Source organism: Crinia signifera, chromosome 3, assembly GCF_055691185.1.
Source record: "Crinia signifera chromosome 3, ASM5569118v1, whole genome shotgun sequence".
NCBI lineage: Eukaryota > Metazoa > Chordata > Amphibia > Anura > Myobatrachidae > Crinia > Crinia signifera.
The window spans coordinates 220817422-220842337 of record NC_139219.1 but is presented as its reverse complement, the minus strand read 5'-3'; the positions used below and the strand labels follow the sequence as shown (position 1 = coordinate 220842337).

The window sequence follows — 24916 nt, the reverse complement described above, 5'->3', positions numbered from 1 at the left end:
GCAGATTCACATAGAGGATAATTTAGCTGTCACAGCCACTGCTGGCTCTGCAGCGTCGATGGCTGATGAAGGGGAGCCCTTTCAGAGAGGGGAGCCTAGGGTACTGACCCCTAGGTCCTGACAGGGTCCCAGAGCAACATAGTTTGAGAACCCCTGAAGTGTACAATGCAGAAAATTGAATATTTGACAAGACTGACATCTGTGTCACTGAAATACAGGACAGTACTGTATTACATAAAAACATGAGCTCTGTTCTGCATTACAGAACATGTGTAACCTTTCTGTGACATCAAGTGGTCAAAATCTGGTAATGCTATATTCTCCACCTGATGGTCTGGCACCACCTTTAAATCCGTACACATCAAGCACTGAAGTGCTCATTTAGGTTGTGGGAGGGCTCATTTAGGTCAGGGGCGTATCGAGGGCGGAGCCGGCAGAGCACAAGCTCCGGGCACCGAAAGATCACAGGGTGCCAGAGCCATTCACAGCAAACTCTGCCACCGGCTTCCCCGCCCAGATCGCCCGCTACCCACCCAACCCTGGCGACCCCTGTGTCCTGACTCCTGCGGCCCCTGCAAAAATTGCTTCACTTTCTGTTATGACATATTTTAGCATGAGTAATTGTGTCTGTCATGTGGCCTCTAGTAGTCAGTGGTGGTACTTCACCTCATAGAGGTGAGGAGTAGTTAGCCCTTTATATACAGTATATAGATATTATCTACACTAGGTAAATGGGCATAACTACCAACTGCCCTGATTATCATGGGACAGTCAGGTTTTTTGAGACTATTGCACAGTCCCATACTCTGGCAGCAGTGTCCTGCTGTGTTAACTGGTAGACCCCTTGTTAGTAGAGAAGCAGTAAATAGATGCCGTGGGCATGGTTTGTGGATGCAGAATTTCCACAAGGCCAATTTTAGCCTCTACCACAGCTGTTTTGTGTTAGGCCTGTCTGTATTTTCGGTACTTGTTTCCTAGCATGGCCACAACGATCATGATCGTGGGCATCGTGAGTAAAAATCGGGGGCGATGGCCGCGATTTCCCATAGGGAACAATGTTAAATGCCTCAATTTACCCGCGATGCCCCCGATTTCCCATAGGAAACAATGTTAAATGGCTCAATTTACCCAAATCATCATAGGGAACAATGGTAAATGGACCAGAAACCCCCAAAAACACCCCTGAAATGTGAAATGTCCCCCCAAAAGTAGTTTACGTCACCCCACGATCAACGCGAACCCGAAGCGTGGCGAGCGCAGCGAGCCCGCGAGGGGCGGTGGTACGCGTCCTCCGACCTTTTCATACCCCCACTATCCACGTCGGCGTGGAGTTGAGACTAGAATAGTGTGGCGAGCGCAGCGAGGCACCGAGCCCGAAGCGTGGCGAGCGCACGCGGATACCTGTGAAGCCCGCGAAGGTACGTGTTTACCTGTGAAGGTATCCGCGTCCCCTCGCGGGGCTCGCTGCGCTCGCCACGCTTCGGGCTCGGTGGCTCGCTGCGCTCGCCACACTATTCTATTCTCAACTCCACGCCGTCGTGGATAGTGGGGGTATGAAAAGGTCGGAGGACGGGTACCGCCGCCCCTCACAGGCTCGCTGCGCTCGCCACGCTTCGGGTTTGCGTTTATCGTGGGGTGGCGTAAACTACTTTTGGGAGGACATTTTACATTTCAGGGGTGTTTTGGGGGGTTTCTGGCCCAATTACCATTGTTCCCTATGATGAATTGGTGAAATTGAGGCATTTAACATTGTTTCCTATGGGAAATCGGGGGCATCGCGGGTAAATTGAGGCATTTAACATTGTTTCCTATGGGAAATCGGGGGCATTGCGTCTGGACCATTTAAGCCTTTTTTAGCCGCATACGACGCGACCGACGCGATTTTGACTTTTTCCAATGCATTTTAATGGGAAAATCGGGGGCATCGCGTCGGTCGCGTCGCAGACCACTAAAAATTACACCCGATGCCCGCGATTGTGGCCGTGCTAGGAAACAAGTACCTCACCACTAGGGGTCATCAGGCATCTGTGGACTTGTACCCTGTCTCTAGAGTCTGAGGAATCAGGTGCCTAGTGTAGAGACAATCAGCCTTTATTGGACACATGTAGGCTGCCTATTTATTCCCCAAGATTCCAGCACTCAGAGCTGGTCATTGTCTGTCTGTCCTTGGTGTTGGAGGGAGTACTCTCAGCCCTTGTCTTGTACCCCAGCTTCAGTCACCTGCACCAGTGGTGTTTATCAGTCACCTGCACCAGTGGTGCTGCTGCATGTATTCCATTCTGCCAAGATCCTGCACTCCCGTCACTTCACAATTTTCTTTTCACACTTTCATGAAAACTGTCTGGATAGGCCCATATTGTGGGTGTGGTATATTATGTTGCCAATCCTTAGTTCGACATGAGAATGTTGACATGGTTGATTTTGAATATAGTTATATAACAGAGTTATCAATCACTAGCTAAGCCTGCTTGAAGCAAAAACTTCAAAAGCTAATCTCTGTGTTTCTGTATGTGTGAAAGAGATGTAGGGTGACATTCTATGCTTTGCGCTAAATGCGCATGTTTTATTCGCGCACCACATTGCCGCAAATCGCCTTTTTTCTATTCGCACTTTTCAGTCAAAATGCGCATATTTAATGTGATGCGCATTGGAGGCTGAAAAGTGCGAAGAGGGGCGATTTGCGGCGAAGTGGTGCGCTGTATTTAGTCCTGAAAATGTGCGATTTTCATGTCTGAAAATCGCACGTTTGCAGGACAGCGCAAAGTTAAAAAAAAAAAACCGAGCGCGGGGTCCCCCACCCGAGCATAACCAGCCCCGGGCTCACTGAGCCGGTGCTGGTGACATAAAATCAGGGTCCCCGACAAATAGGGGTCCCCTTGATTTCATGAAACCAGCACCAGGCTCAAGGTCCGGCGCTGGTTCCCAAAATATGGGGGACAAAATGACTAGGGGTCCCCCGTATTTTAAGAACCAGCACCGGACACAACCAGCCAGCAGGGTAATGCCACAGCCGGGGGAAACTTATTATATAAGCTCCCGCGGCCAAAGCATTAACCCCCTGGCTGGTCAGCATGGGCAGGGGTCCTGGGGAAGTGGGGACCCCCCCAATGAAGGGGTCCCCCCCCTCCAGGACTTACCAGCCCATGCTGATAGTCCGGGGCTGTCCCCAATGCCCCTGGGCGGTGGGCATCGGGCTGATGGCTTGTGTAAAAAAAAGAAGTACAACTATTGTTTTATACTGGCGAACTATGAGTCCCAGCAAGCCTACCCCGCATGCTGGGACTTGGAAAACCACAAGTCCCAGCATGCGGGGCATTAAAGGGCCCGCTGGCACTTGTAGTTCTGCAGTACAAAAAATAGTTAACAAAATCACACTGACACACTGTAAAATAAAAGTTTAATACACACAAAACACACACACACTGATACTTACCTACCTTGAGCCCGTAGGTCGGTCCCTGGATCCTGGGTCCGTCCTCCGGGGCTCCAGGGCAGAAGAGTCCGGTTCCGGGGTCTTGGTCCTGGTTCCGGGGCTGGTCCTGGGGTTCCGGGGCTCCTGAGCTGCAGAATCCGGGGTCCGGGATCCGAGGTAGTCCCCAGGGGTACCTAAGGAAGCAAATCCAACTCACCTGGTCCCCGGCGACGACCTCGGAATCCTCTCCGGTGACAGCGCTGCTCCCATCTGGTACCCGGCTCGCAGGACTTTGACAGGCGCAGAGATGTTTCCTCCTCGGCGTCTCTGCACAGAATGATTTCTTGGCCAATCAGGAGCCGAGAAAGTCGGCTCCTGATTGGCCAGAAATCATTCTGAATACAGACGCAGAGGAAGTAACATCTCAGCGCATCTAGAGCAGAGATGTTTCCTCCTCGGCGTCTCTAGTTAGAATGATTTCTGGCCAATCAGGAGCCGACTTTCTCGGCTCCTGATTGGCCAAGAAATCATTCTGTGCAGAGACGCCGAGGAGGAAACATCTCTGCGCCTGTCAAAGTCCTGCGAGCCGGGTACCAGATGGGAGCAGCGCTGTCACCGGAGAGGATTCCGAGGTCGTCGCCGGGGACCAGGTGAGTTGGATTTGCTTCCTTAGGTACCCCTGGGGACTACCTCGGATCCCGGACCCCGGATTCTGCAGCCCAGGAGCCCCGGAACCCCAGGACCAGCCCCGGAACCAGGACCAAGGCCCCGGAACCGGACTCTTCTGCCCTGGAGCCCCGGAGGACGGACCCAGGATCCAGGGACCGACCTACGGGCTCAAGGTAGGTAAGTATCAGTGTGTGTGTGTTTTGTGTGTATTAAACTTTTATTTTACAGTGTGTCAGTGTGATTTGGTTAACTATTTTTTGTACTCCAGAACTACAAGTGCCAGTGGGCCCTTTAATGCCCCGCATGCTGGGACTTGTGGTTCTCCAAGTCCCAGCATGCGGGGTAGGCTTGCTGGGACTCATAGTTCGCCAGTATAAAACAATGGTTGTACTTGTTTTTTTTACACAAGCCATCAGCCCGATGCCCACCGCCCAGGGGCATCGGGGACAGCCCCGGACTATCAGCATGGGCTGGTAAGTCCTGGAGGGGGGGGACCCCTTCATTGGGGGGGTCCCCACTTCCCCAGGACCCCTGCCCATGCTGACCAGCCAGGGGGTTAATGCTTTGGCCGCGGGAGCTTATATAATAAGTTTCCCCCGGCTGTGGCATTACCCTGCTGGCTGGTTGTGTCCGGTGCTGGTTCTTAAAATACGGGGGACCCCTAGTCATTTTGTCCCCCGTATTTTGGAAACCAGCGCCGGACCTTGAGCCTGGTGCTGGTTTCATGAAATCAAGGGGACCCCTATTTGTCGGGGACCCTGATTTTATGTCACCAGCACCGGCTCAGTGAGCCCGGGGCTGGTTATACTCTGGCGGGGGACCCCGCGCTCGTTTTTTTTTTATTTTAACCCTTTATTTTATTTTTTACAGCAGAACCCTGCACAGAACATTGTGATCTGTGCAGGGTTCTGGCTAATTTGCCAAACAGACCCTGGTCTGAAATAAGTGCGATAATTAGGCACCTAAAAAATGCGATGTGCAAATGCGCATTGCATTAAATAAGCCACTTGTATACTTTTCTATACGAAAACAATTGGATGCGATAAAAATGCGAATTAATCTCACAATTTTAATCAGCATACCTTAACGCACATAATATGCGATTTCAGTCCCTTAGCGCATCCCATTAAATTAACGATTTAATGGGAAAATGCGTTATCGCCATTTTGTGGTCTAATTAACGCAAAAAAACGCTAATCGCAGTCCATAGAATGTCACCCGTAGTTTCACTCGCTGCCAGCAGATAGCCGTGTTCGGTTACACACGGACTATATATAGCAGTTGTATGCTGGTCTTGCAAGTGAAGACGTGCTTTGCCTGAAATAATTTTCTACAGAAATATATTGATACTGTTGTTATATTTAATACAGAGGCAATTTAGCCCCTATTTCAGACGATCACATCATATTTTCACGATTTTTCTCAATTGTTTACAACCATTCATGTTATCTGTATGTCTTTGTCTTATGTTCGTCATTTGATTCACTATTTCAGGATCAATTTTAGTATTAATAAAGTTTATATTTTACACTGATACTTACACCACCATAGAAGGTTGTGCCCCACCCGGGAGTTTCTTTTCTGATATTCTCTCTTGAATATCTCCCTTTTTTCAATTGTACTTATCTTACTCCCTGGGAGCACCTCCACAACAATATTATATACTATAATTTATCCATTTTCATATGTTGATTGGAGTTAACCTTCTTACCCTCAAGCAAATTAGTCCTGTGCCCTTGGCCTCTATCCCTTCCCCCCTTTTTTCCCTTTGTTACAGTATGCTGGTCTTGCGTAAGCTGTCTCCAGTGACGCCAGTGAACAGTGACCCAAAGCTTACTAAGGTTTCCTAGCAACGGCCGCGTCACACAGGGGTGGAGCTAACTACCCGGAAGACCGGTGCCCAGTCCTGGCGGCGGGGAGCAGCGAGATTCACACACGGCAGCCCAATATAAGGTAAGAGAACACACTGGCTCTGTATTCTTCTTTTCACCTCTGCACAGCACCTTGCACTTTCAGCGCACGTCCTGATGACGAGGCCGAACAGGTCTTGAAATGTTGACGTCTACTGCTATGTTATTTTCATGTGCACCATTAAAACTTTTTGAACTATCAAGTCGTGAGAGTGCCGCCTTCATCTCTGGGGAGCTGAACCAAGGTCCCTGGATACCGGTCTCTTTATTTATTTATATAATTTCTGTGACCTATCGGCATTCAGATACTGTATACTTCCCTACTGTTCAATAATGTAGAACAGTCTCTTAGGCCAAGTCTAAGTTCCTCAGTTTGCCTCCAATTCCCCCCACATACACACAAACAAGCATGCATACATATTTACTGTACATACATATATACCTAAATACAGACACTCATGCGTGTCAAAATTGTTAGAAAGCAGCGCCTTGCGTCTGTCTCCATACACTGGTTAGTGGGCAGCCTACAGACTGCCTTTTTCCCCTTGCAGCCACTGTAGCTAGACGTCACCCTGAGTGACAGCTCACATAGCGAATAGCAGGGCAGAGTCCCCTGACCCTGCTGGCAGCGTTTCCTTCTTGTCGGGAAGTGATAGTGTGCCTCAGCGCGCGTGTGTCATCCTCCATGCTGATCTCCAGCTCCACGTGCACCGGAGCGCGTAAGAGCAAGTCCCGCTGTACTCCCGTTACAAGCGTGTCCCTTTACTCAGGGAGATCCATCATCTGTGGCAGTAGCGTCGCTGGGAGAGATACCGCCAGCGTAAACCAGTCATTGCCATTAACCCTGCACAAGCTGAACGCTACAGATAAGTAACACCTGTAACTGTGATTCCTGCATCAGTTGTATTACACCTGAAGTTAACCACTGAAGTACTGTTGTATTCTGCAAGCTTATCACTTGAATAAATCTCAAGCTGGTTACATCTTCTAAAGTGTGTCGTCTAACAACCACACAGCACGTATATAAAGACACTCTGCCAATAGGTTATGGGCCCAGCACGTCACGTGCGCGAAGATTAACCCCCTAAAGACCAAGTGCTAGCGCAGTACATAAAAGAACACAAAGAAATATTTCTAAATTGCCATTTGTGGAAGAGTTAACGAGAATGCACAGTACAGGGCATAGCATGAACTTTCCAAAACTCAAAGGCTCAGAGAATTACACTACATGGAAGTTCGCTATGGAAATGCAGCTTAAAAGGGAGAAGCTATGGAAAGTCACAATAGCCCCAGGAGATAGTCCAAACCCAGAAGAGGTAGACAAGGCCATCGGCACGATAGGCCTGGCTGTGGAGCAGCATGTTTATTCTACAATCTGTGGGAAAGAGTCCGCTAAGGACATATGGACAACTCTACAAGGTGCTTATGAGAATAAAGGCCTAATGAGGAGGAAAAGTCTGAGACGCACACTGTATGGAACAAAGTTGAATGCATGCAAGGACATGAACGATTACATTGATAAAATACTATCAATAGCTCAGCAATTGGCATGTGTAGGAGCAAAAGTGGATGAGGAAGAAGTGGCGATGGTAATGCTGCAGAATCTGACAGAAGAATTTGATTTCCTAGTTGTCGCACTAGAGTCGAATGAAACCAAGCTTACAACAGAAGTTGTGAGGGCCAAGCTACTACAGTTCCAAGAGAGAATCCACAAGGATGCCATAGCTGAGGGGTCTGCCTTAGTAGCAAAGAGTGCAAAACCCAAGAAATGCACATTCAAATGTTATGTGTGCCACAAAGTAGGGCACAAGGCTTCAGAATGCAGGATGAAGAACACTAGTGGTACGCACAAGCGGCATGACAAGAAGAACGAGTCAGCACTTAATGTAGCAGACAAGCCAAGGAGGGATTGCTGGTACATGGACTCGGGAGCCTCTAGACACTTCAGCTGCAACAAGGAGTGGTTTAATTCTTTAACACAGTGTACACCCACAACAGTTACAGGGATTGGTGAAAAGGTCCTTACTGCATCAAGTGTTGGGACAGTCACAGTGAGACTAAGAATTGAGGGACAGACAGTAGTCACAGATATCCAAGACGTCCTGTATGTACCAGAATTGGGAAGTAACCTCATCGCTATCAGCGTACTCAAAGCAAAAGGCTACAGAGTCCAGTTTGCAAAGGGCAGGTGTATGGTGCATAATGAAAGAGGGACTGTAATTGCTTCAGCAACCCGATGCAACCAACTATACGTCCTAGACACAGATGAATGTGTAGCTTTGGCAGCCTCTGCTGAAAATGAGTCGATGGAACTCTGGCACAGACGTTTGGGACCCTTAGGATATGACAATGTCCAGAAATTAGCTGATGGGATGGCAACAGGGATCACAGTGAAAGACACCGAAAGACCTGTGTGCGAGAGTTGCATAAAAGGCAAGCAGACCCGCAACCCATTTCCCAAGTCAGCAGGCAGAGCAGAATCACAGTTAGCTCTGGTGCACACAGATGTGTGCAGACCAATGGAAGAGGAGTCAACCAGTGGTTACAAGTACTTCATGACTCTCATCAATGACGCCACAAGAATGACACACGTATACTTCATAAGGAAGAAAAGTGAGGTGGTCAAGAAAATTGTGGAGTACAAGAACCTAGTACGAAAATGAAGAACTAACCGACTTTCTCAGAAAACATGGCATAAAGCATCAGCTGACGATGGCCTACACGCCTAAACAGAATGGCGTAAGTGAAAGGGCGAACCGAACAATCGTTGAAAGAGCACGAGCAATGGTGAACGATGCTGGCCTGGAGAAGAGTTTTTGGGCAGAAGCTGTATCTACTGCAGTATACCTGAAAAACAGAACACCTACAGTGGCCGTGAAGGGAAAAACCCCCTTAGAGGCCTGGTCTGGGAAGAAGCCAGACATCAGTCATCTCCATGTCTTTGGGAGCAGAGCTTATGCGCATATTCCAAAGGAGAAGAAAAAGAAACTTGACCCGAAATCGAGACAGTGCATACTGCTAGGCTATTGTGAGGAGAGCAAAGGGTACAGGCTCTGGGATGCAGAGAACAGACGTCTTCTGAAATCAAGAGATGTGATATTTCAAGAAACAGCATCACCCACAAAAGCAAAAGAGCAAGAAAAGCAAGCACTAGTAGAGGTGTGCGAAATAGAAAGCATACCTGAAATAGAAAATACCGAAGAGGGAAGCGAACCAACGAACAGGGCTTCCATAAGAAGCAACAAGGGCATACCAGCCAGAAGGTATGAGGAAGAGTATGCGAACATTGCTTTCAGTGAACCTCAGAGTATTCAAGAAGCGAAAGCGTGCAGTGATTGGGCGAAATGGAAATCTGCAATAGACACAGAGCTATCAGCACTGAAAGAGAACAATACTTGGACCATAGTAGATAGGCCAAGCAACCGCAAGACAGTCAAAAACAAGTGGGTCTTCTGCAAGAAGTTAAATTAAGACGGAGAAGTTGCCCGTTACAAAGCCCGTCTTGTTGCTAAGGGATACACACAGAGATCCGGAATAGACTATGGGGAGATATACTTACCAGTTGCAAGGTATAACACTCTTAGATTAGTAATTGCAGTCGCCACTTTACAAAACTTACTGCTATACCAACTAGATTTCGACTCAGCGTTCCTAAATGGAGAACTACTTGAAGAAATCTACATGGAATCGCTAGATCATTATAATGAGGATGAACTTCAGACAGAGAAGGTGTGTCTTCTGAAGAAAAGTATCAAGATTACAAAAGGTATGTCACCAACCACACAAGAAGAGGTAGAGGAAATGCAAGATGTTCCTTACAAGAACGTGGTTGGAAGTCTTATGTATGCAAGTATAGGAACCCGTCCAGACATCACTCATGCAGTCAGTCGGGTGAGCCAATTTGCAATAAATCCTGGAAGGCAACACTGGATCGCAGTGAAGAGGATTCTGAGATACCTAAAAGGTACAAGTTCTTTGAAATTAAAGTTCGCCAAGACAAGCAATTCAAATTTGAAAGTCTTCTGCGATGCCGACTGGGGAGCAGATGATGATGATCGTCGTTCCCATACCGGTTACCTGTTCACACTGGCTGGGGCAGCAGTTAGCTGGGCGAGTAGAAAACAACCAACTGTTGCTCTCTCAACAACTGAGGCCGAGTACATGGCTCTTACAGAGACATCAAAGGAAGCACTCTGGATCAAAGAGACTTTGTGTGAGTTAGGTCTACTTTATGAAGAAGAGACCTTAAGCATCGCATGTGATAACAGGGAAGCAATAGATCTTTCCTGTAGTACCAAGCACCATGGAAGGTCTAAACACATCGCGATTAGACACCACTTCATGAGGGAACTAGTGGAGAGCAAGTCCATCGATGTTGAATACATTGCAAGTGAAGAGAATGTCGCTGACATGCTTACAAAAGGACTGTCGACAAACTTGCTTATTAAGTTCCTGAAGGACTGTGGACTTGTTTAAGTTCAAAATGTTGATTTGAAGTTTTGATGTTCTGAGTGTCTTTCTCTCTAACCATATTTTCGGTTACAGGTATAACAAAGGACGAAGTATTGTATTAAGTTCTTTTATGTAGCCGAAGACAGCCTTGAGCGAGGGGGAGTGTTAGAAAGCAGCGCCCTGCGTCTGTCTTCATACACTGGTTAGTGGGCAGCCTACAGACTGCCTTGTCCCCCTGCAGCCACTGTAGCTAGACGTCACCCCGAGTGACAGCTCACATAGCGAATAGCAGGGCAGAGTCCCCTGACCCTGCTGGCAGCGTTTCCTTCTTGTCGGGAAGTGATAGTGTGCCTCAGCGCGTGTGTGTCATCCTCCATGCTGATCTCTAGCTCCACGTGCACCGAAGCGCGTAAGAGCAAGTCCCGCTGTACTCCCGTTACAAGCGTGTCCCTTTACTCAGGGAGATCCATCATCTGTGGCAGTAGCGTCGCTGGGAGAGATACCGCCAGCGTAAACCAGTCATTGCCATTAACCCTACACAAGCTGAACGCTACAGATAAGTAACACCTGTAACTGTGATTCCTGCATCAGTTGTATTACACCTGAAGTTAACCACTGAAGTACTGTTGTATTCTGCAAGCTTATCACTTGAATAAATCTCAAGCTGGTTACATCTTCTAAAGTGTGTCGTCTAACAACCACACAGCACGTATATATAGACACTCTGCCAATAAAAATATGCCGCTTTCCCCATCTTATTGTGGGTTAGCAATTTGTGCAAACACAGACACATCCATGTACATAAACACACACACACACACACACCATGCCTCAATCCCCTATTTCCCCAATATGTGGTGTTAGCAATGTCTTACCTGAACTGCATGCAATGCTGAAATCAGGGCAGCAGTCTTTGCTTATAGAGCAATAACCATCACAGTAGCAGTCAATTCTTTTGCAGCTGCTTTCCACTCCTGTGCAACACATCACGGGTTGTGTGGTACAGCGCCCTAAACAGATTAAACACAAGTTACATGTTAAGGTGATTTGTATACCAGACATTTTCAGCATTCAATTTAAACATATTAGTTTCCTAATCTAAGAACACTATTTAAAAATATATGCAGAAAAATTGTTTGCATTTTTTTCCAAGACTTTTCATGTATTTCACCCAGAAACACAATTTGTAAATTTAGAGCAATAGTGATATCCGTATCTGATTGCTCTAGAGCACAGGTTCTCAAACTTGGTCCTCGCACCCCACACGGAGCATATTTTGCAGATCTCCTCACAGAATCACAAGTGAAATAATCAGCTCCCCCTGTAGATCTTTTAAAATGTGTCAATGAGTGAACCTGCTACGTTACCAGTGGCGTAACTAGAAATTTTGCTCCCCCCTGCCAAAAAAGTTTTTGGTACCTCCCCCCACCTTCCCACTCACACATATTATGGTAATACAAACATGGCTGTTTCTTGGCAATTTGGCTATTAGTGTGAACACTAAAAATATGCGCCCTCCCCCCAAAAAAAGGTAAAAAAAATATAAACTAAAAGAATATGTGCATACCCATGGTGTGTCTATTCCAAAAAGGGTTGTGGCCTTGTCGCAAGGCGTGTGGCCTTGCCACACACTGTAATGCTCATAAGACAATATGCCACACACCGTAATGGTCATGGCACATTATGCCACACACTGTAACCCTCCACCAGTGCCCCCATCATTTACCTTAACAATTATTGCCCACACCGTTGCCTCTTACAATGAATGTCACCAGTGAACTCAACACTCTGGGCCAGTGGTAGCCAACCCTTGCCCTCGAGAGCTACCAACAGTTCTCATTTTCCAGACAACCTAGCTGCTGCACAGCTGCACTCATTAATCACTGACACATTTTAAAAGATACACAGATGGAGCTAATTAGCTCACTTGTGATTCTGTGAGGAGACCTGCAAAACATGGTAGCTCTCGAGGACTAGGGTTGGCTACCCCAGCTCTGGGCTGACTTCCGCTGCTGCTGATGGTCATTAGCTATCCATGAGGCGCTGACTAGCAGGGTGCTGTCCGCACCCAAGTGTCACCTTTCAGAGGGGAAACACCATGCCTGAAGCTCCGTAAGGGCAGGTACTCCCCAGGTAGCAGGTACTACAGGTCGTTCTCTGTAGAATGGAGGCGCCACCAGGAGCCGGACCCTCATATAGATGCATGCTAGCGTCTAGAAGCAGCATGTCAGTGTGTGCGGAAGGTGTGCCCCGGGGGAGGAGCAGCAGCACTGTTCTCTGAACAAATCCCGCACCTATGCCCATGGTGCACTTGGGAGAAGGGAGAGAAGAGGGCGCATGGCTACAGTCCGGTATCTGCTGCTTATGCAGGCAGGCGGCAGCTCCCTGCCGCAACAGCATCCTGGACGCGGCACTCCCCAAAGACCCTGCTGGCACTGACTCCCCAAGCCACCGCGAGGTCTGCCTCATGTTTGCTACACCACTGCGGGTGACATGAAAAACGTGAACTGTGTGGGGTCCTGAGGACTGAGTTTAGAACCCCTGCTCTAGAGACAATTTGTAATCTGGACTTCATAAAGAACATTTATGCAATCTTATGGACTAAAAGTTAGGACAAATTTTAATTTCTCTTCTCTCATAGGGCAGTATCCAATAACCCGTGATCGCTAGTCATGGGTAATTGCCTCGCCAAGGTAATTGCCTCCCGATAATCTGTTGTGTGCCGCAGGTTTGGGGGATTTTTCTTCTACTGTCTCATTCAGGCAAAGTAAAATCGCCAAAAGCTGCCAGTCTTGAGCAAAATTGGAGTGCGGTGGCTGAAAACACACAGGTTTCACTGAACCTGTGTGTTTTCAGGGAAAAATGTGGGAATAATTGTGTAGTCTGAAAACAAACATCTGAGAAATATCCAGAAAGATGTTTCTTTGGGGCTAATTGGATGCCCACCATAGAATACTCACTGTGTGTTTCTTCTGGGAGATCAGGCAAAATCACTCAGTGAATTTCAAACCTAAATAATGTATTTGTGCTGCCATGACACTGGGCCTGATTCAGAGTTGAGGGAAGGCCTGAAGTCAGCATAAAATTTCTGCCCAAACTTTAGGAGGGCATGCAGGAGATGACTCGTCACAAGCTGGGATCAGACCAGCAGTTGCGATGTTGCAGAAGTCCAACTGAGTAAACAGCTGGCCAGTGGAAGCGGGGGCTGCGGGTCCAGGATGCCTACGTGTTGACATGCATACGCTTGGATCTCTACTCCTTGAAAACGGGGGCAATACTCCCCCATTTCTAGAAACGCAACCCTGCCCCCTCCCCAAACCCTCAAAGCCACTGCCTGCTAATCAGGAAGCAGCAACAGCTATAATCACAGAATAGGCATTGTGCAGCTGCAGATGTAAGATAATCTTGAATCTGTGTGCAGCTCCTTAACAGCGCTCCTCGCTGGATCAGGCTCACTGTCCGCATGAACCATAGAAGACAAGGGGGGGAATTTACTAAGGCAAATACGCCTAAAAAATTCATATACGTATTAGAAAATATGAATATTTTTGACATATTCGTACTTTTGGCATTTACTATGCCAAAAACACAACAATTCGTGTTCATGGCACATTCATATTTACAAATAAGAAAGCATACACCATCGACAGAATGGCGATTCCTAATTTACTTGAAAATACCGGCTATTAGTGGGATATGGCCGTTAATTGCCAGTAAAATACTCATGGAAAATACACTTAATTTCCCAGGTGTATTTGGCTTTTCCAAACTGCAGTCTAAAAAAAAAAAAGAGAAAAATAAATAATAATAAAAAAAAAACGACATGAGATACACCTACCCCACAGGCATAACCAGCCCCAGGCTCAAAGACCAGGTCCTGGTTTTTAAAAAATCAGGGAACCAGACAAGTAAGGGTTCCCTGTATTTTTTTTAAACCATTACCAGGACCAAGGGCTGGTACTGGTTCCCAAAATACAATGAAGGGGTCCCTCCCTCCAGAACTTACCTGCCCAGGCTGAAGCCTGGGGCTGTCCCTGGTACCCATGGGCTGTGGTACCGGGCTGATGATTGTGTAAAAGTTAGAATAAACCATTGGGTTCTGCTGTGGAACTATCATTTCCAGCAAGCCTGGTCCACATACTGGGACTTGGAGAACCACAAGTCCCAGCATGCCACCAATTAATTGGCTTGCTGGGACTCTTAGTTCCACAGCAGAACCAATAGTTAAATAAATAGACACAAACACACCAGAAAAATAAAACTTTATTACCTACACAGCCCTTTCATACAGACACTTACCTAGGTCTACCTCGGTCCGTCCATCCGATGGTCCAGAAGAAATCCATATAGGTACCTGTGAAAGGAATCCATACTCACTGGGGTCCTCTGGCGTAGATCAAGTCCTCTTGGTTCCATGTAGGCATCCAGGCAAAAAAAAAACGATAACGCGACACCCTGAATGGACTGTGATACTAGTAGTGATAATAATACTTTTATTTACATAGCTCTTCTCTCATCAAGACTCAGAGTCACTTTACAGGTATCAAACACATAGCATAAAGGATTTAGGGGCCCATTTATCAAGGATCACGGGGCAGAATATTATCACCTAGGTATTTATTTATTTATTAACAGTTTCTTATATAGCGCAGCAGATTCCGTAGCGCTTTACAATAGTAGACAGTGATAAAACAAATTGGGTAACAACAGACAGACTTGGAGGTAGGAGGGCCCTGCTGCAAGCTTACATCTATAGGGATATAGGAGGGAAACATGCGATCTTATCGGCGGGATGTATGATCCCACACATACAGGGACAGGGCTCCGAAACCCCCATCCCTGCGATGTGATTAGCTGGGTGTCAGGGGGGTCTGTGCAAATGTGCCATTAGTGCTGACCCCCCGCCGACCCCTCTGAACACACTGCCCCGGGAGCAGTGTGGTCTGCACCTCATAGGCTATAAGGGCTACTGCCATCTCAGTATGACCCAATGTTGATACATTGGGCAGCTTTGCATCCCCCTTAGTAATTTATGGGGGATGTGGCCGACAGCAGTACAGGAGGGATCACAGCAGGGATCGGAGATTCCTGCTGCGGTCCCTCCATGATACATTCCGGTGATACCTAATAGTTGCAGATAACTCACGAAAACGGGTGTTTTCAGGAATTTAGACGCAAATATTGAATTATAAATGGGCCCCTTAGTATTACAGCAAGTAGAAAGTTTGACAGAAATAATTCAAAAACAAAATCTAGAGTACAGTCAGCATTAGGCAGGGTTGGTGCAGACATTTTGCATAATACATTTCATAGTACCATACTGTATGTAGATCTGAAGCAGAACCAGCATTTATCATATTTACTAAAGTAAAATAGCATTTAGACAAACATGGAAGGAATATTATAACAACACTGTAATCCAACACCTCACACCTAGCAGCAATGCACCAGTCTTTAAAATTGAATATTTTGGCTGTTCCAATGTGCTCAGATAATTAAGAAGTGGAAATAATTAGAATTTTTGGAAATAACTTGAATAATAATTTGAATAATTTGGAACAGCACTGCCTGTTTGCACACTGTCTTCCTATCTCCTAATTAAACTGATCTTTTCCAGATCACAAAGTAATGCCAGACTACTCTCGAGTGACATGAGAGCATATATGCCTACACTCCTGAAACAGCCAGGAGGCTCCAGAAAACGGATGGTGCTCCCAGCCTCTTGGAAGAGTGGGCAAGTCTCATGGCACCACTCTACTGATGCCCCTAGCGCCATGCAGCCAACACCACTAAACTCCAAGCAGTTGTCAGTCTGCCGGGGAGTCAACTATGGGATTTACGTTGAGGACCTAATCGCAGGACAAATTTGTTCTCAAAATGGGAAAAACCATGTGCACTGCAGGTGGGGCAAATGTAACATGTGCAGAGAGAGTAAAGCGTCCTACACTAACTAATCTGACTAGATCGCTTAGAAATGAAGAACTGATCGCTTTGTGTGTATGCCCTGCAGCGATGGCGTTATGCGGCCCTACACGTTGCCATCACCCGCAGGGAAACACAGTGCTTGCATTGTCTGTCTTGCTAGATCACAGGGTTTTGCCTATAAACAATAGGGAAAACCCTGCTCAGCACCATCGCTCAGCACACATCGCGGACAGCAGTTGCCCCATGTGTACGGGGCTTTCGATTTCTGTCACTTGGGCAGTGGCGTAGCTTGTGTAAGGCAGCCCCCGCCACTGCTTGGGGGAGCGGAGGCTGCATGGGTGCCGGCTCCCGCACTGAGAGGCAGGATCTCATTCTCCGGTGTACTCCCTGCTGCATCTGTAATACTGGAGGGAGGGACTGGCCCAGTGGCATAACTATAGCGCTATTGCTACGCCCCCAGCTCCCCCCTCCTTGTGGGGGCAGCGGGGTGCGGGCAGGGGGGTCCGTGCGGGTGTACCTGCAGTGCTGTCTGAGCGTCTAGAAGCCGCGGTGAGAAGGTTCCCTGCGTCACTGTGTAGTGAGTTGGCGCCGGGTGACCGGGTCCCTGCAGTGTGTTGGAAATAAGAAGTCTGACTCTAGCACTATCCGCCGGGCGGCGGCGCGGGAAGCGCTTCTGATTTCGAAAACACTGGCCGCACGCTGATTGGCTGAGATTACACAGCGACGCAGGGAACCTTCTCACCGCGGCTTCTAGACAGCACCGCTACAGGTACACCCACGCCGCACGGACCCCCCTGCCCGCTCCCTAGGGGGGGTGTTTTAACTGGGGTGGGGGGGAAGGGGGCGCAAAATTTTTCTCGAGGGGGGGGGGGGGTGCGCAACATTTATTGTTACGCCACTGCACTTGGATGAGTTATTTTGTTTCTGTGCAGGGTAAATACCAGCTGCTTTATTTTTACACTGCAAATTAGATTCAAGCTTCAACCCACCCCACCCGAATGTAACTCTCTCTGCACATGTTATATCTGCCCCATTTGCAGTGCACATGGTTTTGAAAATTTTAAGAATAAATTTGCCCTGCTATCCGGTCTGAATTAAGCTGGCCATACACCTAAAGATATATGGTTGAAACAAAATCTTTGTAACTTATGACAGATGACCATTTGCTATGAAATGCTGGAAAACTGACAAAAACAGTCATTCAGATATTACCTGATTTTTGTTCCAATCAGCCAGATTGGGCAATAAATCTTTTGGTGCATGGCTAGCTTAAATCCATCAATCATGTCATCGTGGACCCACCCCCTGCCTTACATGCTACTCATGGAATTGTGCAGCAAGGACTAGGCCATGATAACTTGGTCATGCTGACGCTGTCACACCCTTCTTCCGCCCCTAGTAGGCATATCCCCCGCCATGCCTCCTCATGCCAAATTGTGCCCCCTGCTGTACTGACCGGGAGGAGGCAGCCATTATGTTGGCATGTATGCATAAGAGCTGGCTGCATACCATACAACATAAACCCTTTCACCAGGTACAAAATACTCTGTCCCAGGACTTCCCACTTAGGGTGAGAGATTAAATGCAGTGCAAGACCGACGGCCGTGTGCGATTCAGGACAAACTCTGAGGTTAGTAAAAGGGCAATCATTTACATGGCATGGTACTTATTAGACATGGCACTAAGACATAGATAAAACATCTTTCTCATCAATTAGTTCAACCCAGGTGACAGTAGTCATACATTAAGTGGGAAGCCCAGGAGCAGAGCATGTTGTACCTGGTTTGAGGGTCTGGAGCTGTCTTTATGTCAAACACAACTTTGGTCCTGATAATTTTAGGTTTGTTGCTCTGTGGCCAAAGCATCAAGTAGACTCTAGACACTAAATAGTTACTGTGCAGCCTTAATAATACCGCTTTCAGACCGCACTCCGAACACGGCTTATGGCCGTGTTCGCGGGGCCTAAACACGGGTCACGGTGCGGTCTGAAAAGGGCACCAGGGGTTGAGCAACACGGGTGTTCAACCCTGGTATTGACCAGGGTTGAACATGGCTATGACCCGTGTCAACTGCAGTGTGAACGGGTGCCTGGGTCGAGCGACCCGTGTCCCGTTCACAGTATGGAGGAGGCAGCACTGTCCGCTCCAAGTACTGCCTCCTCCCGAGCCCCCGATGACGCGCCGCCGCCCAGCACCGCCCCATGTGACGTCACCGACACGGCAATATGCCGTGTCGGTGTCGGAACTTTCAGACCGCATTGCCGTGTTGCTCTGGGGATGGGACCCGTGTCCTAATCCCGTGTGCGACACGGCATTTGCGGTCTGAAAGTAGTATAAATGAAATCCTGAAATACAGCATCCTCTCTTACCTGTATACTGGCCCTGCACCACGCAGATAAGACCGATGATTAATACGAGTGTTAGCTCCATTTCATGTAGAGACCTCTGAATAGGTGTGAGAGAGATTTTTACTTGCACTATGAAATCAGGTTCCTCCATAACCCTCACACGTCACATGTAGATAATGAATGAGTATCATCTGACATCTTTTTTACATATGAGATGAAGAGCTGGAGGGATTTTTCACAAGTGACAATAAGATAAGCCTCCACCCTTATTTCTCTAATGTGTGATTTAGCAGTAAACAAAATCCTGTCATGAATGGTTTGTTTAATTGTCTCCAGCAGTACAAAATTCATTCCTGTGTCAATATTTATTAAATTTAATGTATTACACATGGCATCTGTGTGCAACATATACCCCTTTCACATTGCACCTTAAACCCGGGTTCTTGCCAGGTAGACCCAGGTGGAAGTACAGTGTTAAAGTACCAAACCTTATAACCTGGGTCAATCAACCCGGCAATTCAACCCGCGTTATAAAAGGGTTAAACCAGGGTTGCCCTATGTATATTGTGAAAGTGCCGGGCCAAGGTCAGACCAGGCAATGTAAATTACATGATTTTAGCAGTTTTTCTAGTTAATAAAAAAAACAGATCCAAAACCAAACCAGAGAGGACGGCACGCATCTCTACTTACAGTTTGATTATAAACCTAAAATAATACATGTTAAGCATTTTAAAATAATGCCTGTCTGTCAGCTGCCCTAGTTATGTCAGTTAATAAAACCAAATCATTGGAGTTTCAACATAGGCATCTTTTGGGTCATTCACATTACAACAAATAGACAGGACTATGGAATGCCCTATAGAATGCCCTTCCACGCCCCCTAAATAAGACTCCACTAGCCTCCAAACTTTCAAGCGTTCCCTGAAAACTCACCTCTTCAGGCACATACATAACCCTCTGAGGTACTTATGTATTATATAGCTTCCCTTCTGGACTTGCAACATGGTGGGACTGCTATGCTATTACTGGTGCCTGCCCTGGTGTTTCCCTCCTATGTCCCTATAGATCAGGCTTTCCCAACCACGGTCCTCAAGGCACACCAACAGAGCGGGTTATAGTGATATCCAGGCTTCAGCACAGATGGTTTAATCAGAATCACTCAGGTACTAATTAAGTCACTTGTGCTCAAACCTGGATATCACTAAAACCTGCACTGTTGTTGTGCCTTGAGGACCGTGGTTGAGAATGCCTGCTATAGATGTAAGCTTGCAGCAGGGCCCTCCTACCCCCACGTCTGTCTGTTGTTGCCCAGTTTGTTTTAGCACTGTCTACTATTGTAAAGCGCAACAGAATCTGCTGCGCTATATAAGAAACTGTAAATAAATAAACATCCAAAATTATCTCTACCATAATCATCAATATCCACAGAATGGATTCCAGAGGAGACGCCATTTCTTACTAAAATAACCACTTTTATAGCCATTTAGGCAAAAGAAAAGAAACACCTTATACTGTAGCAAAACATGATCATAAGTTGTCAGCGCACTAATATGAAATGGCTGTGATATTGATGTTGGAAAGTGCAGTAATGTTGGGAAATGGCTCCAGCACAATGGTGCTAAACTCTCAGCAGAGAAGGGGTTACATTTTGACTTTGCATAATTAGGCTTAAATCATTTGTCACATCTGCAATAAAAACTGATAAATAGGGCCTTATTTCACATTTTACATTTATGTACCTGTAGAAGACAGTGGCGCAGATGTATTAAGCCTGGTAAAGTGATAAAATTGTGATAAAGTGGAAGGTGATAATGCACCAGCCAATCAACTCTTAACTGTAATTTTTCAAACACAGCTGATTGGCTGGTGTGTTATCACCTTCCACTTTATCACTTTACCAGCCGTAATACATCTGCCCCACATTTTCTTATTGGCAGGGCCGGTGCGACCACTAGGCAGCTTCAGGCATTTGCCTATGGGTGCTGGTCACTGGAGGGCAGTACTGAGCTGCAGGATACAAGTAGGAAAGCAGCCAGTGCCATCCGTCGCAAGAGGAGCAGGATGAACGCTCCCATTCGAGGAGCAGCAAGAAAGTGGCATCAGGAAAAAGCAGGTGAGCTGTAGCCCCCGCCCCGGACTTTGTCAACGGTAATCGACAGGTGACGCCTGCACCCCCCACCCACCTGGAGCTGGTCAGTGCACGCCCCCCGTCCATCCGTTGATCTGGTCAGCTGCAATCGGCAGGTGATGCCGAGCCCTTCCCCGGAGGGCGTCTAGGTGCCTTGCACTGGCCCTGCTTATTAGCCATTCTCAGGGGTAAATTTATAAGCAACTGGCCCTTGGTTACGAACGTGATTGATTTTTTTTAAATATATACTTTCCAGCCCGGAGCCTGTTATACCTAGGGGTGTGTTATGTGATTCCGACAGTCAGGATCCCGACTGCCCGGAGTCAGACAGCATGGCGAGCGCAAAAAAGCCCCTTGCGGGCATGGTGGCTCGCTACGCAAGCCACCTATTCTATTCTCCCTCTATGGGGGTCGTGGACCCCCACGAGGGAAAATAGTGGGTGGCCGTCGGGCACCCGGCTGTTGCGGGCGTTTTGACAGTCGGGATCCCGACATCGGGTAAATGACTGTCGGGATCCCGACTGTCGGGAACCCATCCGGCACCCATGCCTAGAAGGAGGACTCTGCGCCATTAAACATTCTTTAACTCGTTCTTTCACACATTGGCCAGTATTCAATGCCTCTGATTCGCCATATTTTCTGGGGAATCAGGCAATTCCCCTGGTTTACAGGGAATTTTCTCACAGAAAAAACAATTCGCCCTATTCAATGGACACAATTCTCTGCAAATGAAGAGCGAATGTCTGGCGATTCTTTGTTTGTGATTCTCCGTGATTCACCAGTGGTTTTCATTGGGGTTTTTAGTGGAATTCGCTGAGAGTGTATTCAATGCTGAAATGGAGAACTGCTTTCTCCAGTGATTTTCCCCGGATTCTCCATTTTACATTCCTCATCTTTTTCTGGAGAACTGGAATGTGATCTTTGAAAATAAAGCGTTTTTTATTTTGGTGTAAAAAAATCTGATTTTTTTTCCTGTGAAGGGGCATGCTATTTTAATTCATGTGCTTGCAGCACATGAATATATTTTAATTTTTTATTTTTTTATTTTAAACAATAGGATTTAATAGGATGAGAGATTCGGAAAGTGAGAGATTTGGGAAGAAATCTCCTGTTTTTTTAAAGCGGCAATCATTTACACTGCAAAATCAAACTAATGTTTCAGTTTAAATGATTGCCACTTTAAAAAACCTTCCCAAATCTCTCACTTTCTGAATCTCTCATCCTATTAAATCTCACCCTATATATATTTTTTTTACACATTCACCAGCAGGGGGCCGAGCCGGGAGCCGCTCATTAATATTCATATATTCACTGCACACTGATCCCGATCAATACACATGCACGATCGGGACCAGTGTGTAGCGGCTCCCGAACACAGCCCCCTGCCAGCTCTGGGGGGCTCTCCCTGTGTCCCCCACAGCCCTCCTTCCCCCCCACAGTGTCCGGCGCAGGCAAGGAGGCTTCCATCTCCCTGCCTGCAGCCGTCCCTCACCTCCCCGGCGGCATTCGCCGCCCGCCCTCCGCCCTGTCACATTCGCCGCCCGCCATCCTATTTGTGCCTCCTGGCTCCGGGGAGCTTTCCCCCGCTGTGGAGCAGAGCCAGGAGGTGAGCGCTAAACAAGGGCGGGAGGGAGTTCAGCGCTGTGCATACTCCCGCCCTGCACCCTGTCTATCACCGCCCGCCCTCCGCACTGTCGTTCGCCGCCTGCCCGGTCTCCTGATTCACCCCCTATTAGCTCGCAGGGACGGAGAGCCCCGGCCTGGCGAGTTGAATAGGGCGGACAGGAGGCTGGGCAGCGAATCTCCCTACAGGGAGAATTGGGGGGGAACAGTGGCGGAACTAGCAAGATGTGGGCCCAGGTGCAAAAATATGCTTCGGGCCCCCAACCCCATACTCAAAATAGGAACAGTGTGCGGTGTAGGCGGGCGCCAAATATTTAGTATATACCTTTGTAGGAAAGCTGCGTGGACACATAATGGTGACACAATAGTATCCGTTATTCACATCACATAGTAGAGCGAAATGCACATATTGGGGGAAATTTACTAAAGGAAATTTGTAAAAAAAATAGGTGTATTTGTATCCAGAAATACACTTATTTTTGACATTTACTATCCCGAAAATACGGCAATTCGTATTCGTATTGATGTGCTATCTATACGAATGGCTGTATTTTCGGGATAGTAAATGTCAAAAATAAGTGTATTTCTGGATACAAATACACCTATTTTTTACAAATTTCCTTTAGTAAATTTCCCCCATTGTGTCAGGTAGAGCTCCTCATACCTCTTTCAGATCGTATTTATAACCCGGGTTATTGACGGCCGAGGTGTGATGTGAAGTAACCATACTGAATAACCAGGGTCAACCAACCCGGCATTTCAACCCAAATTATAAGAAGGGTTAAACCCGGGTCGCCCTGAGTATAATGGGTGACACAGGCTTAGTGAGAAAAAAATAGGACCAGGGATCAAAATACCGGGTCTGACCAGGAATAGCGTTCTGAAAGAGCCTCATAGACACACTGCGCCAGTATTATGTACACCATAATGGTCATTACACATTGTCATAATCTGTAATGGCAATTAGACTTTGTCACACACTGCAGTACCTATTACACATTATGCCGCACACTGTAGTGCCCATTAAACATTATGCCGCATACCATAATGCCCATTACATATTGTTGCATACCATAATGACCATTACACATTGCCACACACCTAATACACATTAACATTGCCGCACACCGTAATGCTTATTACACATTAGGCCACACATGTAATTGTCATTACACATTATGCCACACAGGTAGTGTCCGTTATATATATTACCCCCAGTAATATACCTTTCACATAGTTTCCCCAGTAATGCCTTAAACATTTCCCATATTAGTGCCCCTTACAGAATTCCCATATAAGTGTCATATGAGGGGGAGGGGAGAGCTCACCGTCATGGCCCTGTGTGGTGTGCTCAGTTTCTATGCAGCAGCATGGCTCATACCATTGCCGACAGACATTTGAAATATCGCGCAGGCTAGTGAGCAAAATTGGAGCTCGTGGTCTAGCAGCCAATTGCTAACTATGGCTACCTGTCCGTGAGCTTTGATAGTTTTGTGGGCAGGAGCCATATTTCAGATGTCCATCTGGTTTGAGCCCCTCAGCAGCCAAGGAGCTGAGCGCACACCACACAGAGCCATGGCAATGGGTAGTGAGTGGCTATGCGCTGCTCACCCCCCAGGACCCAGCGATCTAGCCTGCAACCTAATCTGCCAATTGATTTATCAGGCCCTGGCCCCTCTCTGTAGTATAATCATTTTATATCAGCCCCCTCCCTGTAGTATTATGAACAGCCCCCTTCCTGTAATTGTATTAATATTAACAGCCCCCTAGCCTAATTAAAATGTATGCCCCCCCTTCCCCTTATAGTAACATACCTTTGGCCGGCAAATGCTGCTCCTGACTCCTCACTGCAGAGCAGGATTAAGGCTCTGGGGGGGCCCAGGGTACTTACGATAGGGGGGCCCTAAGGTAATGTGACATCAATTCAGATAATCCCTCCTTCTTCTGTCTGTTAACCCTGCACCTTTAAATCCCTCCTTCCCTTCTCCACTCTCCTACTCTCTGTCACCATCACCTCTCTGTCACCACTGAACCTCCACATCTACACCCCTGCACTTCTCCACCCAGTTGTCACCACGGGACTAAGTAAAAACCGGACCCGGATAAGACACCGGAACGCCGGACCAGACATCAAACTCTGCATTCCGGAGCTTATAGTGTCTGGTCCGAGGGGTGTACCATGCGGGGGGTGTCTTGTCCGGGGGGATGCCTGTGATTGCTCACACCAGGGACATGGGGAAGGGGTGATTACAGCCTCCCCGTGTGGTCTGGAACGTTCCAGTTTTTATTACACCCCCGGACCATGCGGTGAGGCTGTATTCTCCCCCCTCTCCTCTCCCAGGTGACAGGTGCGAGAGCAGCCTCATTAGATGGAGCACCCCCGTACAGGACACCCCCGCACCGGATACTACAAGCTCCGGAATGCAGAGTTTGATGTCCAGTCCGGCATT

The 24916-nt window shown here is 47.4% G+C and overlaps 1 protein-coding gene across 5 annotated transcripts in view; it reads right to left on the bottom strand.

Moving 5' to 3' along the window:
• The window catches only part of LOC146064237 (uncharacterized), a 60111-nt gene that overhangs the window by 34198 nt on the left and 997 nt on the right, over positions 1-24916 (bottom strand). For all 5 annotated transcript variants that reach the window (XM_083177487.1, XM_083177489.1, XM_083177490.1 and 2 more), the window contains one exon: positions 11319-11453. In XM_083177487.1, coding sequence (XP_083033613.1) covers positions 11319-11453 — 135 coding nt within the window. The remainder of the gene's footprint in view (positions 1-11318; positions 11454-24916) is intronic.